This window comes from Girardinichthys multiradiatus, chromosome 21 (assembly GCF_021462225.1).
Source record: "Girardinichthys multiradiatus isolate DD_20200921_A chromosome 21, DD_fGirMul_XY1, whole genome shotgun sequence".
Lineage (NCBI taxonomy): Eukaryota > Metazoa > Chordata > Actinopteri > Cyprinodontiformes > Goodeidae > Girardinichthys > Girardinichthys multiradiatus.
The window spans coordinates 27537702-27554301 of NC_061813.1; the positions used below are offsets into that span (position 1 = coordinate 27537702).

The 16600-nt window shown below is 40.4% G+C and overlaps 1 protein-coding gene across 1 annotated transcript in view; it reads left to right on the top strand.

Annotated features, from left to right (window-relative positions):
* The first annotated feature begins 768 nt into the window (after positions 1 to 768).
* htr5ab (5-hydroxytryptamine (serotonin) receptor 5A, genome duplicate b) overlaps positions 769 to 16600 on the top strand; it is a 33183-nt gene continuing 17351 nt past the window's right edge. Inside the window, exons 1-2 of the mRNA XM_047350390.1 lie at positions 769 to 872; positions 6650 to 7430. Of these exons, the coding sequence (XP_047206346.1) occupies positions 6723 to 7430 (708 nt within the window). The 5' untranslated portion in view covers positions 769 to 872; positions 6650 to 6722. The remainder of the gene's footprint in view (positions 873 to 6649; positions 7431 to 16600) is intronic.

Consider the following 16600-nt stretch of genomic DNA (forward strand, 5'->3'; position numbering starts at 1 on the left):
ATTTTGTGTGATTGCAGCATTTGTCTTTTGCAGTGTTTTTCTGTTGAATTGGATTTTTGTGTTCGTGTGTTTTGGCGTTTGCATCATTCACGTGTTTGCAGCGTGTTTTCGCCTGTGCGTTTGGTCATTGTACATTAGGGACACCAAGGGATTCAGCAGTCGCAAAGATTTCTTGTTTCTAGGGTCGGTGGTAACCCCAGCATTTGGGTTCATTTTATATAATCTAGCAGGCTTTAGGCTGCATTAAATTACTAACAAAAGGAGGTTTTCCTTCATTTTCGCGGGAGAAACAGTGTCCCGCAGGATTTTCCTGAGCCCAATCGAGAAGAACTCGATTATAAGTTGCACAAGGACGTTTCCCCCGAACATTAATTGGATTTCAATCAGTTTCCGCGATATAGAGGTCCATTGTGTCAACATAGAAAGAGACGAATAGCGGAGTTACAGAAAGATCATCAATCACAGAGCAGCACAACCCGCGCTCCTGAAGCAAGCTCTGATCACTGCATAGTCAGACTAATTCGAAAGAGGGAACCTTTACGAGACGCTCTGTTGAAGGAGATAAATCTCTTCGCTCTAGGCGTTAGAGAAAATTAAAGTTGTGTTCATGTGAAGATTACAGCCAAACAAGTCTTCCATCCAAGCCAGAAAAAGTGTCGTTTATCGTTTAATTGGAGCAAGCCCTCCCCCCTCCTTCAGCTCGCTCCGTGGTTTATTCCAGCCGCGCTGTATCCTCCTCAGCGAGGCGCGTCTCCACCGTCATCCACACACTGAACCAGGCGGTTCAATCACAGCACTGAAACATTATCAACGTGAATATGGACAGGGAGATCAGGATCGTCAGGACTGCTTCGTTCTTAACTGTTAACGGGGTGAGTTATTATTTACGGAATGATGAAACGAGTTTTCTTTTCCAACAAGACATGGAAATGGTGTTTTCCGACTACTGTTGATTCAAAAGTAAAGGTGCGTTTCTCAGATTCAGTATAACAAGTGTCTTTGGAGATGATTATGTTTGCAGATGCAACTCATGCATATTAAGATGTTAAAGTTGTTATTCTGGATTGCTGTGCTTTTATTTATTATTATAAAAGATTAATAATTTTCGACATTCATACGTGTACGCATGCAGAAGCTGGCTGGAAAAGATACACGTTGCATCGCTATGCACATTGGTTCTGCTGTACCAAATTCAAAAAGTGATGCATTTCTTCCCTCTTTTTTGCATTTTCTTTTGAGGTTTTAACACAAGTCAGAGGACACATCTCAATAACTACCCTCCTTTTCATCAGCAAATGTCAGCATCAGAGAAACTCTCCTCGGAGGAAATTGCGCAACAGCTGAACAGACAACAGTTTCCCTAATGAAGAGCTTTGCAAAAAGAAAATATCATTCACACTGGTGCAGTTTTAATCACAAGGCGTGCCCCCCAAATGTGAAATGAAAATGAGATGTCACGTTTGCTATTTACGTACATGGCTCCTCAGCTGACTAACTCTTTAAAAAGTAATTTTTTCTACCTGCAAACTGGTACCTTGAAGAGACAGAAAAACTATGAAGGTAATTTGAATACAAGAGAAATGATCACAGTGGTGGCAAATTGGTTTTCTTTCTTTGAGGAAAAATACACTTGAATTCAAAAGAGAATAGCTGCAAATTAAATTGATTTTTTTGAAATGTTCAAAAAGGAAACATGCTCCTGCCAGTTTCCAAACAGGATTGTTTCTGACGAGCCCTTAAAAGGTTTAAGCTCCTCGTAGGTTGGTCTTTTACATCATGATCCCATCCATTCTTCAGCTTGAACCCCATTTGCACCTCTTTGCTCCTACTAAATGGTAGACATGGACACCTTCGCATAGCTAATGAGATCCTAATCACAATCCATTTACGTCAGCTCAAATCCCCAGGAGTGTTTCATCCAAGAGCCAGCTGGTTCTTTCCAAGTAAGGAGCAATCTATTTGCTGCTCCTTGACTTCAGTGGCGGTCAGGCCAATTGGAATCTTTCTCTCAATTCCCTTCGCATATGTGTACATTTTCAGTCTGTTTTTCTGCCTCCTTCCATCTTGGGTGTTTGCCTTTTCCAGAGCGCGTGACAGCGGCCCATCCTGACCCCTGCCCCTGCTTCTGTAATATTAGCAGAGTTTTTGCAAGATTGCTTTCCTGAATGCATGCATGTTTAATCACCTTTTCTCTTCACAACAGCTGTCTCGGCCGTGTTATTGGGCTTGCTAATGAGAGAGGGCAGGAGAAGGAAGCCAGGGGTTAGTGGTGTGTTGAAGTATTTGATCAAAGCATATGGATTGTGATGTGAAGAGGCAGTGTACTATGTTACTCACTGGCGTTTTCACATGTTGTCACATTACAACCACATCTTATTGGGATTTTATGTAATAGACCAACACAATATAGTGCATAATTACGAAGTGGAATAAAAATTATACATGGTTTTAAAATGTTTTAGCAAAGACAAAATCTGAAAAGTTTGGCACCCATTTGTATTCAGTGTCCCTTTAAAGGAATATAATACAATGCAATCCTCTTTCACTGCAAGGCTTTTAGGGTGTGTCTATACCAACTTTGCACATCTTGTGTCTTAATATGTTGCCCAGTCTTCTTTGCAAAAAATAGCTCAATCTCAGTGAGATTGGATGGAGTGTATCTGAATACTTATTTTTGAGTTGTGCCTCAGATTCTCAATTTGATTTTGATCTGAATTTTGTCTGGGCCATTCTAACACCAGTATGTGATCTAAACTACTCAACTGTTGTGTTGGCTATATGGTTAGGATTGTTTTTCTGTTGGAAGGTGAACCTTTGCTCCAGTCTCAATTCTTTGCAACATTTGAACAGGTTTGCCCTGCATTTAGGGCCATTCATCTTACCATCAACTCTGTCTGTTTCTCTGTCTCTGCTGATGAAATATATATCCCCAGTATGATGCTCCCAGACACGTTTAACTATGGAGATGGTATTTCCAAGTTAATGTGCAGTGTTTTGTTTTGCATTTAGGCCAGCAGGTTCAATTTTGGCCTCAGCTGTCCAGAACACCTTTTTCAGAGGTTAGCTCCATTCGCTTTGCTCATGGCAAACAGGACCTCTTTGGCCTTCTTTCTATATTGGCTTCCTTCTTGCCACTCCTCCATACAGGCTAGATTCAGACTATGATTAATAGATGTCCTGTTCACAGATTCTCCTACCTCAGCTATGGAGCTCTGCAGCTCCTCCACAGTTGCCAAGGGCCTCTCAGCTGCTTCTGAATAATCCTCTCATTGTCCAACTGGTAGATTTAGGTTAATAGCCATGTCTTGGTAGGTTTACAACTGTGCTGTACTCTTTCTGTTTTCAGATGATGGAGTTAACACAGCTTCATGAAATGTTCATGGGATTTTAACTTCACCAACATGTTTTCTCTTACTGGGTAAAATATATGATGTGTCAAAATATGATACTACAATGTGTCATAGATTTTCTTTTGCAAAATATTTAAACTTTTATGTTTGACTTTTATTTTATGTAAAAAGAATGCCCAAAATTATACAATCCCATTGCAAATTGCAACAGTCTGTGGGACAATTTAAGGTTTTATGCATCATTCCAAATTAACCATACTGTACTAAAGTGTCCTAATTACCCTGATTATTTATGAGCAGGGGTGTGAACAGGGGTTTTCATCAACTTCATCAACATCAACATCAACCGGTGAAAAACGTCAGCTCTCTGCAGTTGATTTCTGACAATTCATAGCTAAAACTAAAGAGCTTAGTGAGGACCTGTGGCTGCGCTTTGTGGCTGCTCAAAAGTCAGGTAAGGGCTACAAGGCCTACATTTCTTCAAGTTCAAGAAGCCGCAGTATAAAGTATTATTGCAAAATACTAGACCTTCTACACAGGAAAATCTCAGAGGACGCGATCGTAAGTCAAAATTGGCACCAACACTGGCAAAGCTGATGGTGTGATAAGTGAAAAAGAATACATGGACAATCCCCAAAGGCCATTCTGAACAAAGTGGGCCATGCAGGTGGCATCCTCTCAGGGAAGACACTCAGTTTCACACTACATACTGCTGGACTCCATGGGTGTAGACCAGGGAGAAGCCCCTTTAAGGACCACAAAAGTCTGCTTGGACTTTGCAAAATTTCATCTAGAAAAAGTGGAAGACTTCATATATTTTGTTTTGTGATGAGATGAAACAAAAAGTTTCTTGTTTGGCAACAGTGATGTAGACTTGATATTGCAGAAAAAAGGAGAAACATTTAACCATAACACCCTCCTCATGGTTAAACATGGGGGTGGAAATATAATGCTTTTGGTTGTATTTTTTTAGCCAATGAGACTGGGAACCTTATCAAAGTAAATGGCATCATGAAAAAAAAAAAACGTTATCATGATTCTCAACTTGAGTTGGTCTGAATAGAAACTTTGTGTTAAATGACATTTGATGTTTCAGCATGACAGTAAACCAAAATCCACAGGTAAACTGAATGGTTGGCCGACAATCTTTTCGTTTTGAAGTGGCCCAGCCAGTCTGGACCTGAATCTGATGGAGAATCTTTGGAGGGAGCCAACGATAAGGAGACAAGGAGGCTTTCCAACTTTAAAGACTTGGAGCTCATCAAAGATACCAATGGGGACATCTAAAAAGCAACATTTATGAAAACTTTTTGGTTGCTCTATTAGCCCAAAATTGCGTTTTCTTTGATTATTGAGAAGAGTATGAATAATTTTAGGCTTGGTATGTTTTTATTCACATGTAAAAAACAGAGAAATATTTTTTTCCCACAGCGATACTGTGTACATTGTCTTGTTATCTTTTGGGCCATGCTGATTGTTATTTGTAAAAAAAAAAAAAAAAAATGTAAAAACAATATATTTCTGTTCATAATTACATGTTGATCCTATACGTAAACTCTGGCAAAATAAACACTGAAGTTTGTGGTTGTAATGTGACAAAATGTAGAAATAATTTCAGGGACGTACTTTTGCGAGGCATTATTCTTACAACAACTGATGGAGTGATGTGTCTTGTTGTGAGTACCCATCAGGCTTTATTGATGATGCCAGTCACAGAGAGAAAATCCATCTAATTAAACCTTTTGGATGAATAAAGCTATCAGAAGAAAAGATTTTGACCAAAAGCTCTGCTGGGTTTATGTTTCTGGGGTACCTTGCGTTACCTGCTAGACATTCTTGAAGACTTTCATTGATCTGTTCTTATTCAGGAGAACAGTTCTTTAATAAAAAGATTATGGCAATCCATGTTTATTCTACTGATGAAATTAGTCAGTCAGTTATTTTCTACCGCTTATTCCATAGTGGGTCACGGGGAAGCTGGTGCCTATCTCCAGCAGTCTATGGGCGAGAGGCAGGGTACACCCTGGACAGGTCGCCAGTCCATCACAGACTGATGAAATTATACATGGCAAATTCATTTGCCCTATTATTAACAAATGGTCTTCAGAGTAGATGAGAACCCAATTATATCATCTTGACCCCCATAACCCCACCCTCATATCAGAAAAGAAAGCATGCAAAATGTATGCCTGTATAAAATATTTATAAATATCTGTATAACTCAACTGTAGGGGTTAAGGTCAAGGAATAATTTTCTCAGGTTTCTCAAAATGCCTGGGAGAAAGGTTTGAAGCTAGAATATTTTAAAGCATGTAATATCCTTCAAACATTACATCTATAAATAATGAGCAGTATTAATTTTTTTAATTTGCATTCTAAGGGATTGTTAAAATATGAACATATGAATATTTTTCCAAAACACTGTGCATGAAATTATCATTGCTTCTAGGGATTCTTGTGTGAGTTTTAGTTATTGTAATAAGCATTAAGGTTTTGTTTGTTTGTTGTTTTTGTTTTTTACTTTGGTTAAACAGTTTAGGAAACAAACCAAAAATAAAGATAAATACCAGACTAAGGGTGAAAAACGTCATGTCAAACAGTAGCAGCAGCACGAGGTGGTTTTATAATTTACTGCTTTTGCTATGTTGAACATCACACTGTGCAGACTTTAGAGCTAGTCAAGCATCCTCCTGTGAATGTGTTGACTCGGTTGGCGTATCACATTTTTTCCCTTTTCTTGGCTCAAAATGGGAGTAATCCTATGTTGCAATAGAATCTCTCTAAATCAGATTCTTCTTCATAGCAAAGCATATGCATTCCTAAAGCATGCAACTGAAAATACTGATGAGAATGACTTTGCATGTATGACATTTCACAGTTCGAAAAACAAATCTGCAACAAAGACTGTTCATTGTGCAACACAGGTCTACTTTTAATGTTAATCAAAGCACAGCAGTGCGATAATGAAACTGAATATTTTTGGTCCTTTTCCCGAGCTAGAGATGTTACCATGAGTGCTTCTAAGCCTTTTTAACGGCAAATGAAATTGCACTTGAAAAGTTGTAGGTAGGTTGCTTGACTGCTGAAATGAGAGACTCGAGTGCATTTTGCCATTGTGAGCAAATCAATAAACTACCTCTCAGACACTGTAATGCACTGCACTGCATTTTAACACTAGTGTTAAAACAAGCAGTAAACACAACACATTTAATAGGTATTCTCATCTTTAACCTTCATTTGCATCACTGAGACTTGGATCAGATTGAATCACTGTAACCTTTCCTGTCTTCTTTCTGCAGAATACATCAGCTGCCTGCAGACATTTTCTCTGAATTTTCTTGACCCTTGGCTGTGGGGTTGTGAGCAGCTACCATGACATACAGCAACTCCAGCTCTCTGACAGCCAACCTCAGTGGGGCTCTGGATGGCTACAACTCTGGAGGAAACCTTTACCGGCCATTTTCCGTTTTCAGTGTCCTCACTCTCACTTTACTGGCAATGCTGGTGGTGGCCACCTTCGTGTGGAACTTGTTGGTGCTGGTGACCATCCTGAGGGTGAGGACATTCCACCGGGTGCCCCACAACTTGGTTGCCTCCATGGCCATATCGGATGTGATGGTAGCCGCGCTGGTTATGCCGCTTAGCCTGGTCCACGAGCTAAATGGCAGGCTGTGGAAACTCGGACGAGTGCTCTGTCAGGTGTGGATCTCGTTCGACGTGCTCTGCTGCACGGCCAGCATCTGGAACGTGACAGCCATAGCTCTGGACCGCTACTGGTCTATCACCAGGCACCTGGAGTACACGCTCAAGACTCGAAAAAAGATCTCGAACGTGATGATTGCCCTTACATGGCTGCTATCTTCCATAATCTCCCTGTCACCGCTCTTTGGCTGGGGAGAGACGTATTCAGAAGGGATGAAGTGTCAAGTGAGCCAAGAACCATCCTACACCATCTTCTCCACCTTTGGGGCTTTTTACCTCCCACTTTGTGTGGTTCTGTTTGTCTACTGGAAGATCTACAAAGCTGCCAAGTTTCGGATCGGCTCTCGGAAGACAAACACAATCACACCCATGGCTGAGGTAATTATACTTTTTCTCATTTTATTACAGTCTCATTAAAACATCTTGTCATCCTTACACAGTGCTTTGCAAAAGTATTTAGGACCATCAAACTTGTTTACATCATGGCTCATTACAGTTACCATCCACAATGTATTTTGAGATGGCATGTGTAGCTACTTTTTGGTCCCTCTTCCTGAGCAGGTACGATATGGGCAGAGTAGGGACAACATGTGATGTGAATGGATTGCTGTTCACTGATTGGCCATGGGACCAGGAGAAATGAGAAGGTTTTCACTGAAGTAGTGCAGAGAAAAGTTAATAAAACTCAGAAGCGATTACTAAAATACTATGGACCACAATGGCCGGGTGGCACTGTATTTAATAACTTTCTAAACCAGCTGATCACACATAAAACTAGCTGTTCAAGCCCACATACATTTCCCCCAAAACACACAAAACAATACCACAATGAAACAGCTTGTTTGGTTTGGAAATTTATTGATGGTCCTGAAGCGAAACACCATCTGCAGAAGGAAGAAAGGGCAGAGAGCAGCTGCTGTAATCGAACTGCCTGCATCGGATCAAACAAGAAGAAGACTCCAATGAGCACGAATATCCACTGTCCAACCTAAAACTAAGTTCAGCGCGGACAAAAGTCTGCGGTTTTGCGCTTTGAAGTCCTCGTCTTCGTTATTGCCATGGCTGAGACAAACATAAAGCCCAAAATTGTAACATCTTCTGTCAGACTTTGGAGCTTCACCAGTCCAGACAGCAGTGTCTCTATTGTCTGTTTCTCCTGCCACACCCCCTCACATCAGAACCCCTGAGGTTAATTTTATAAATTCTGGCTCGGCTGTGGTCCAGATAATTATCCCAGTGGATCATTTTATACATGATAAAAACATATAACATATAAGCCATTCTTGCATTTAGAATAATACAAACATTAATTTTATTTTGTTTGTTTATCTTTTTATACTCTATTTATTTATTTATTATTTTTATCATTTCATGCTGATTACTTTAATGTGACAATGTAATACACTAACATTAATGGTGGCATAGCGCAGTCCACACAAGTCAATGAAGACACAACAGGTTTCGTGCCGAGTTGAGGGAGACAGCAGCGGTTGAGTATCTGTTTTAGTCATAAAAGTTTCAGTGATCTTTTTACAGCACTTACACTTTGAAACTAATGTTTTTTTTTACATTTTAACAAATACAAATCTTTAAGTGTGTAATGCATTTGAATGAATCTATTACTATTGTTGAGTCTAAACACATTTTACTGCAATTACAGCTTCTAGTCTTTTTTTGGTCTGTCTCTACCAGCTACCAGCGCATCCAGCAGCTAAAATCTTTCTCAAGGTCTGACAGATTGGACGGAGAGTCTGAGATCATTCATTTTCAAGTCTTGCCATAGTTTCTCCTTTTGAGTTAGGTCTGTATTTTGACTAGGCCATTCTAAATATGCAGAAATATTGATGAAAATGGTTTGATCTAAAGCATTCCATAGTAGGTTTAGTGTACAGTTTACTGTCTTCTTGATGGAGGTTTCTCCATCCCAGTCTTGTGCAGCCTTTAACAGGTTTATTTCCAGGATTGTCCTGTATTTAGCTTTATCCAACTATTATCAGCCTTCCTGGCCCTGCTCACAAAAAGCATCCCCACAGCATGCTATCACCCCCATGTTTCACCACGGGGAAGGTGTGTTTGGATGCTGTGTTAGATTTCTACACCACATATAATTTCGTTATGCTTGTGTATTAATAAGGTGACTTCTTAGGGCATACATTGCACTGGATTTTACCTAAGGGCGTCAGAGTAAGGCCTTTTAGATTTCTTTTGAAAACCGTGTCAGTTTCCTTCCACATCTCAATTACGCACTACACTGTATTTCTATTACATAGAATACATTGAAGGTTGTCAGAACTATTCAAAAACGCAAAGGTTCAAGAAATTTGAATCCTTTTTCAAGGTACAGAATTATCTGTATAATGTTCATATTTCACTTCTCAAAGTAATTGTTTATTACTGTCCCTGGGGAGCTGTTCATCAGTAATCAGAGAAGTCCACAAGTATCTGATGTGTGAGCATAGGAAAAAATAATTGAAGTCATTCTGCTCATCACCCGCAGCCTGCTGATGAGCGTAGGCCGAGAGTTGAAAGCTATAAATACTGTCTTAGCATCATTAATAGGGGGCCTGCACCTTCCAACTTTGCTGTTTAGCTAATTAGCACACATAAAAGTCTGGATCTGTTCCGCATTACATTAGCAACTAAGTTTCTGCTGAGAAATTTACCCACCCCCTAATTTCCATCTTACATTCCAGCTATATCTAAAAGGAATCATTTGCATTGGTTACATTTATTCATTAGATAAAGCATTTCCCTCATACCTAAATGTTATTAATTTTTTTAAATAAGATCGAGGTATTTTTTAAAAATACCTAAAATTGTATGACCTCAAAATATATCTACAGATAGTCAATATTTTTCCAAAAAATACCCACTGATGACCACCTTTTTTACCTTTGGGTCTGTAGCTTTGGTATTAGCTTACACCAAAATAAAACATCATGCTCAAGGACTAATTTAATTAGCCCTATCACTAAATAAATTGCCTACTCTAAAATTTTATTACCTTCCTTTTGTCAGGTTGTATCAATCAGGCAATCCATCTCCGAGCAACAGCAGTTATAGGTAATAGGTTTTGGTGTTTTCCACAGGGTTCTGTTGGGTTATTCGTGTCTTAATATAAATTCTACTCTCATCATTTTCAACCATAACCTGCAAACTGTAAATTTGAGCTTTGATATGAGCAGTGTAATCCAAGAAAATAAGCCCTCTGGTCTCACACATCAATACGCCCACTCAGACATACACACACGCATATAGACACTGCAACAGAAACATATGGTATTAATAGGTATGATGCACACATTCCTGACCTAGTTGAACAAATAATTCTCAGAAAGGCCGTAAAATGGATTGCTTTTTGAAACAATACAGCAAAGTGCAAATATGCAGAGAAGGAAATCTGTCCACCCGGAGCTCTGAACCCATCAAACATCATACCCAATCTTTAGCTGCTAAATGGTTTTGTTCATTTACTTAAAATGGAGTGTGAAGCTTACAAAAAATCTTAAGCTCTTTTTCTCTTATCCATAATGCAGTTCCACACAGCTCCAGGATTAGTATTAGTTTTTTCACTGAAGTTGAAATATTTAAAATTTTTGTTTCCATTAGCTTGAAGTTAATGGAGGTTTCTGCTGATTGCATGGTTATGGCACAGTTCCACTGTTTCTGGCTGTTGTTCAGCCAAATGTAGCAGCTGTGCCGCAAAACTCAACAGCTGTTCCTTTCATAGAATGGTGTACACATAGATTTAACTCAGAAGCATGACTTGGCATGAATTGAAGCAGAACCAGTTGTTTTCCGTTACTTACAATTTATCACACTTTTGCAAAACCTTCATGCTTTCATTAATATGCTTACTTTTCTTACATTAGAAATGCATATAAATGTGTTTTGTAGCCTGAGCAAACCTACACTTCTCGCAAAAAGTTAGGGATATTCAGCCTTCAGGTGAAATGTTATGGAATTCAGGATGAACCTAAAATGCGCCACAAGTTGAACTTAATGTGACCTTCTCCAAACTCACAACAGGTGTTTAATCCACGAATCATCTGATACATTTCCTGGTTTAATCAGAATTGGTATTTAAACAGTCCTCCTCATGCTGTTCACATTTTGATAACAGTTGATCAACAGTACCTTGCCATTGCGAGGATTCAAACAGGATGTTCTCAGACAGAAGTGGCCACTGACCTTAGTGTCACAAGTGTCATCAGCAGGTTGCAACGGAGATACAGAGAGCGTGGAAGAGTCACAGAAAGGCACAGAAGTAGACGTCTTTTGGCCACATCCCACCACTGATGACTGCTTCTTTTTGAACAGTGCCCTGTGGAACTGGATGATGAATGCCACTACACTCCAGGCATATCGAAGGGAAGTGAGAGAAACCTGTGTAACATCAGACCAAACCATATACAGCAGCGTGGTTTGCATGCAAGACAATCTGCAAGAGTTCCTTGACCACACCACCAGGCAGGGGTATCATCATCTTGCATTGGCCAGAGAGCATTTACGCTGGACGAGGGACCAGTGTGCCTCAGTGCTGTTCTCTGATTAAAGTCGATTCATATTAATCAGAAATGATGGCCACCAACTTTGTTGGAGATGTCAAGGAGAATGCAATGCATCAGCTATTGTTGTCACCAGACAAGCCTTTGGTGGTGGTGTTACAGTGTGAGGAAGTGTGTAGTAGAACTGTCCTACACTTTGTGAATGGTACAGTGACAAGCTCACACTACCTAAATAATACCTAGAAATTGTCAACGACAATGTTCCAGCTCATCTAGGTGGCATCATTAAGGAAGGGGCTGCTGGGCACTGGGGTACCACAAATGGTACGACAAGTGGCCTGCACTTTTTGTAGACCTGAATCCCATAGAAAACCTATGGGATCAGCTGTGTCACTGTATAGAGACTCTAGAAATCTGTACCCCAGAACCTCAATGACCTGTGAGACGCACTTGTAGAAGAATGGGATGCCACACCTCAGCACACAATATGTGGACTTGTGAAGAGCATGAGATGTCGTTGTCAAGCTGTAATTGATACTCAAGGGCACATGACACGTTATTGAGACATTGACATTTTTTGTTGTGGTATACACACCAATGTTGATGGCTTTTGTTTGAGTAAATTGTTTGAGGAAGTCACCATTGCAAGCTTCTTCTTAAATGTCCTACCTTCATGATATGATATCACTGTGGCATAACTTTTTACGGTGTCCATAAATTTAACCTGAAAGCCAAATGTCCCTAACTTTTTGGGAGAAGTGTAAGTTGGTTCAGGCTGAGTAGTGTCAGTGTCAATATTGATCCTCCTCCCCTTGAAATCCCTATTCAAAGACGAATTATGAATGGTCTCACTTTGCAAGCTTTTTCCTTTCTATTTGACCCTACCTTGTTAGATTCCAACATGAGTTCTTTTGAAAATGCTGTCCTTTGCTAAAGAAACTACATCTGGATTCAACTCTCCCCAATAGCTTTAGGCAAACCTCTAAATTACAGTTTTTCTCAAAAGTCCTCGAAAAAGTTGCTGCTGAAAAATTAAATGACTTTATGTTATCATTGATGTTTTTCAAGCCGGTTTTGGTAAACTGAACAACGCAGAAACTGAAAATACCAAGTATCAGTTGATGGCAGCAGACTCCGGAGAGGCCATTGTTTTGATTTTATTGGATCTTACCTCTCCATTCGACACCATGGATCATGATATTTTGATAAATAGACTGAAGGACTTATTTTACTGTTTTTTATGACTAACCTGTTTTCAGACACAGCTACTCTGGACTATGCAACATCATTTTTACTTGTTTAAATAAGGCACGTCTGGATCGCATTCAGACTGCAGAATGTGGCAGCAAGGCTTTTAACCGGGCCTAACAACATGGACCACATAACCCCAGTCCTGGCCTCATTGTACATCTGAGATGGTGTTTTGCAGGCAGTGCCACTGCGGCTCTGGAATTTCCTTCCACTGTCTCTACGCTCCATAGTCTCTCCTGGCTCTTTTAGAAAACACATAAAGATGTGATTATTTAGACAGGCTTTACTTATTTAGTGATTTGTATCATTTTCTTTTTAATTCTTGTGATCACAAACCAGGACAGCAAAATAATCTGTTCACTTCAAACTGCACAATCGCTCTGTGATCAGGAAGGCCAACCTGATCACAGAAGATGCTTCTCATCCCTTCTATCACTTAAATCAGCTGTTCCCATCAGGCAGAAAGTTTAAAGTCCCTTAAACTGAAACATATTTTAACACACTTTAAACAGTTGCTTTTAACAGTCCCCTTTTGTGTTTTAATGTGCTTTTTATGTGCGTCTTGAAGTATAATAAAGTTTTCTATTCTGCTCTATTCAATTCAGTCAGTCCCGGGAATTGCAAGCAAGCTTTGGGTTCATGCTGCTACGTCACCTATTTGGTTGTCGTTCAAAAGAGTTCACTCCTGCTGCATTTGCCCTGGCAGTTTTGCTTTTCAGAGATACTATTGGGTCTCTTTACCCAGATCATAGATCAGAACTAGATGACTATCTTTCCATCATTCTTGACAGGTCTCTTTTTTTCATAGGCACTGGTTTCTACCAATACCACGCCATCTTTGCTACCCAGGCTGCAGGTCACTTGCACCAATTTGGTCAGTGGACATAGTGGGGTACTCTTGACTATGAATTGTATTACATATTTGCTGCTTGTAAATTTGTCATGCAGTCTTTGTGGTGCGACATTCATCCCTCAGTCAATATTCCAATCCATATGGGTGTTGACAAAGGAGGCCACCTGATCTTGTATCAAGAAGGCAAGATGGTTTGTAACAATTTTGTTGACCTTGCCTGTTCAGTCTCCAGCTGTATATTGCTGCATGCCTTGCTCCTTCTGCAGTGGCAATCATGCAAGGAACTCCTGCCCCTACAATCTGACATTCCAGGCAGATTGACTAAGAAAGCACTTCTCCACATTCATTAAGGTGAATGCCCTTATATCTGCTTTTAAAAGTCACCCTGATATAAAGACTTTGTGAACTTTCTCATTAGTGGATTTATACATGGTTTTCACCATGGAAAACATTCCTAATTCCACCCACCACTGTCACAATCTCCAGTCTGCTCTCTCAGAACCCGACACAGTTGACAATCTTTTAGCTAAAGAAGTCATAGAAGGATTCATTATAGACCCATTCAGCCAGCCACCCTCCTAATTTTTTTGTGTCAGCCCAATTGAAATCACCACACTCAAATGCTCTGGTATGAAGAGACTAATTATAGATCAGTTAGCTCGTGGTTCACTCATTCCTAGTATTAACAGCATCATTTCATTCCCAGATTTTCCATGCAATATGCAACAATCAAATGCCAATAAACTCATCCGCTTGGCAGGCTAAGGTGCCTGGCTCTCCAAAGCAAACATCACTAGCGCCTTTAAAGTCCTTGCTATTCACCCAGATTTCTGGCATTTTTTCAGAGGTTTTTTTTTTTGGAAAGAAGCCTTATTTGCAGTACGATTTACATTAACCTGCAGAAGTTGCCCAAACATTGCTGACTCTTTCAGAAGCATTATGGTGGATCATTATTAATATCTATAAGCTCCCCTTTGCTTTGCACTTTCCAAACAACTTCCTGTTTGTGTCCTCACCACAAACACTTAAAGCTGACCCTGAGCCATCTGGACACCTCTGGACTGCTGGACACTTGCCACGAGAGCAAGCAAGGTGTGAGTGATGTTTCCAGTTGGACAAGAGGTGGGAATATTTCTGTGTTACTCTGCTGATCTGGAACTGAAAAAGAATGGATGTGGAAAAGATAACTGCAAACCCTTCTCCCCTATAAAATAAACTCTAAAAACGTAGGTCTCGGTTAACTTGCAATTAAGCCTTAGGGTTGTTCACTCACTGTTGGAATAAAACTTGACCATCTAGTAAATCAAAGAGGAAACCAAACACGATCCAAAGGAAAGCATTGGTGTATAATTTATGGACATACGTGATTGGAAAACTTAAAATCCTTTTAGTACCTCAGTTGGTATCTGTGTAACTTTCTTTTTCTATACTGCTCCATGTGTCTCATGTACAGGTCCTTCTCAAAACATTAGCATATTGTGATAAAGTTCATTATTTTCCATAATGTCATGATGAAAATTTAACATTCATATATTTTAGATTCATTGCACACTAACTGAAATATTTCAGGTCTTTTATTGTCTTAATACGGATGATTTTGGCATACAGCTCATGAAAACCCAAAATTCCTATCTCACAAAATTAGCATATTTCATCCGACCAATAAAAGAAAAGTGTTTTAATACAAAAAACGTCAACCTTCAAATAATCATGTACAGTTATGCACTCAATACTTGGTCGGGAATCCTTTGGCAGAAATGACTGCTTCAATGCGGCGTGGCATGGAGGCAATCAGCCTGTGGCACTGCTGAGGTCTTATGGAGGCCCAGGATGCTTCGATAGCGGCCTTTAGCTCATCCAGAGTGTTGGGTCTTGAGTCTCTCAACGTTCTCTTCACAATATCCCACAGATTCTCTATGGGGTTCAGGTCAGGAGAGTTGGCAGGCCAATTGAGCACAGTGATACCATGGTCAGTAAACCATTTACCAGTGGTTTTCAGAATCAGAATCAGAATCAGAAAAGCTTTATTGCCAAGTACGTTTTTGGACATACAAGGAATTTGTTTTGGCGTAGTCGGTGCAATACAGTACAAGTTAAACAGTACAAACATATCTACAATATAATATAAATATAAGTGCACAGTTTTAAGTGAGTGAGAGTAAATATAGAGCAGTATAAGATGAGTCCAGTATAAGAGAGTCCAAGCTGAGCGTTAATGTAACGCATAGTTACAGGTTACAAGTGTCCTGTCAGCAAAAAAAGGGGGGGTGTGGGGGAAAGGGACAGTGTCAGGGTGGTTTCCGGGCTTTGTTAACCAGGCTGGTGGCAGATGGGAAAAAACTGTTCTTGTGGCGTGAGGTTTTGGTCCGGATGGACCGCAGCCTCCTGCCAGAGGGGAGAGTCTCAAAGAGTCTGTGACCGGGGTGGGAGGGATCAGCCAGAATCTTCCCTGCCCGCTTCAGGGTCCTGGAGGTGTACAGTTCCTGGAGCGACAGTAGACTGCAGCCAATCACCTTCTCAGCAGACCGAATGACACGCTGCAGCCTGCCCTTATCCTTGGCTGTAGCAGCGGCGTACCAGATGGTGATGGAGGAGGTGAGGATGGACTCAATGATGGCTGTGTAGAAGTGCACCATCATAGTCTTTGGCAGGTTGAATTTCTTCAGCTGCCGCAGGAAGAACATCCTCTGCTGGGCTTTCTTGATGAGGGAGCTGATGTTTGGCTCCCACTTGAGATCCTGGGAGATGATGGTTCCCAGGAAGCGGAAAGATTCCACAGTGTCAATTGTGGAGTCACAGAGGGTGATGGGGGCAGGTGGGGCTGGGTTCTGCCTGAAGTTCACAACCATCTCCACTGTCTTTAGAGCGTTGAGCTCAAGGCTGTTCTGGCTGCACCAGTCCAACAGATGGTCCACTTCCCATCTGTACGCGGACTC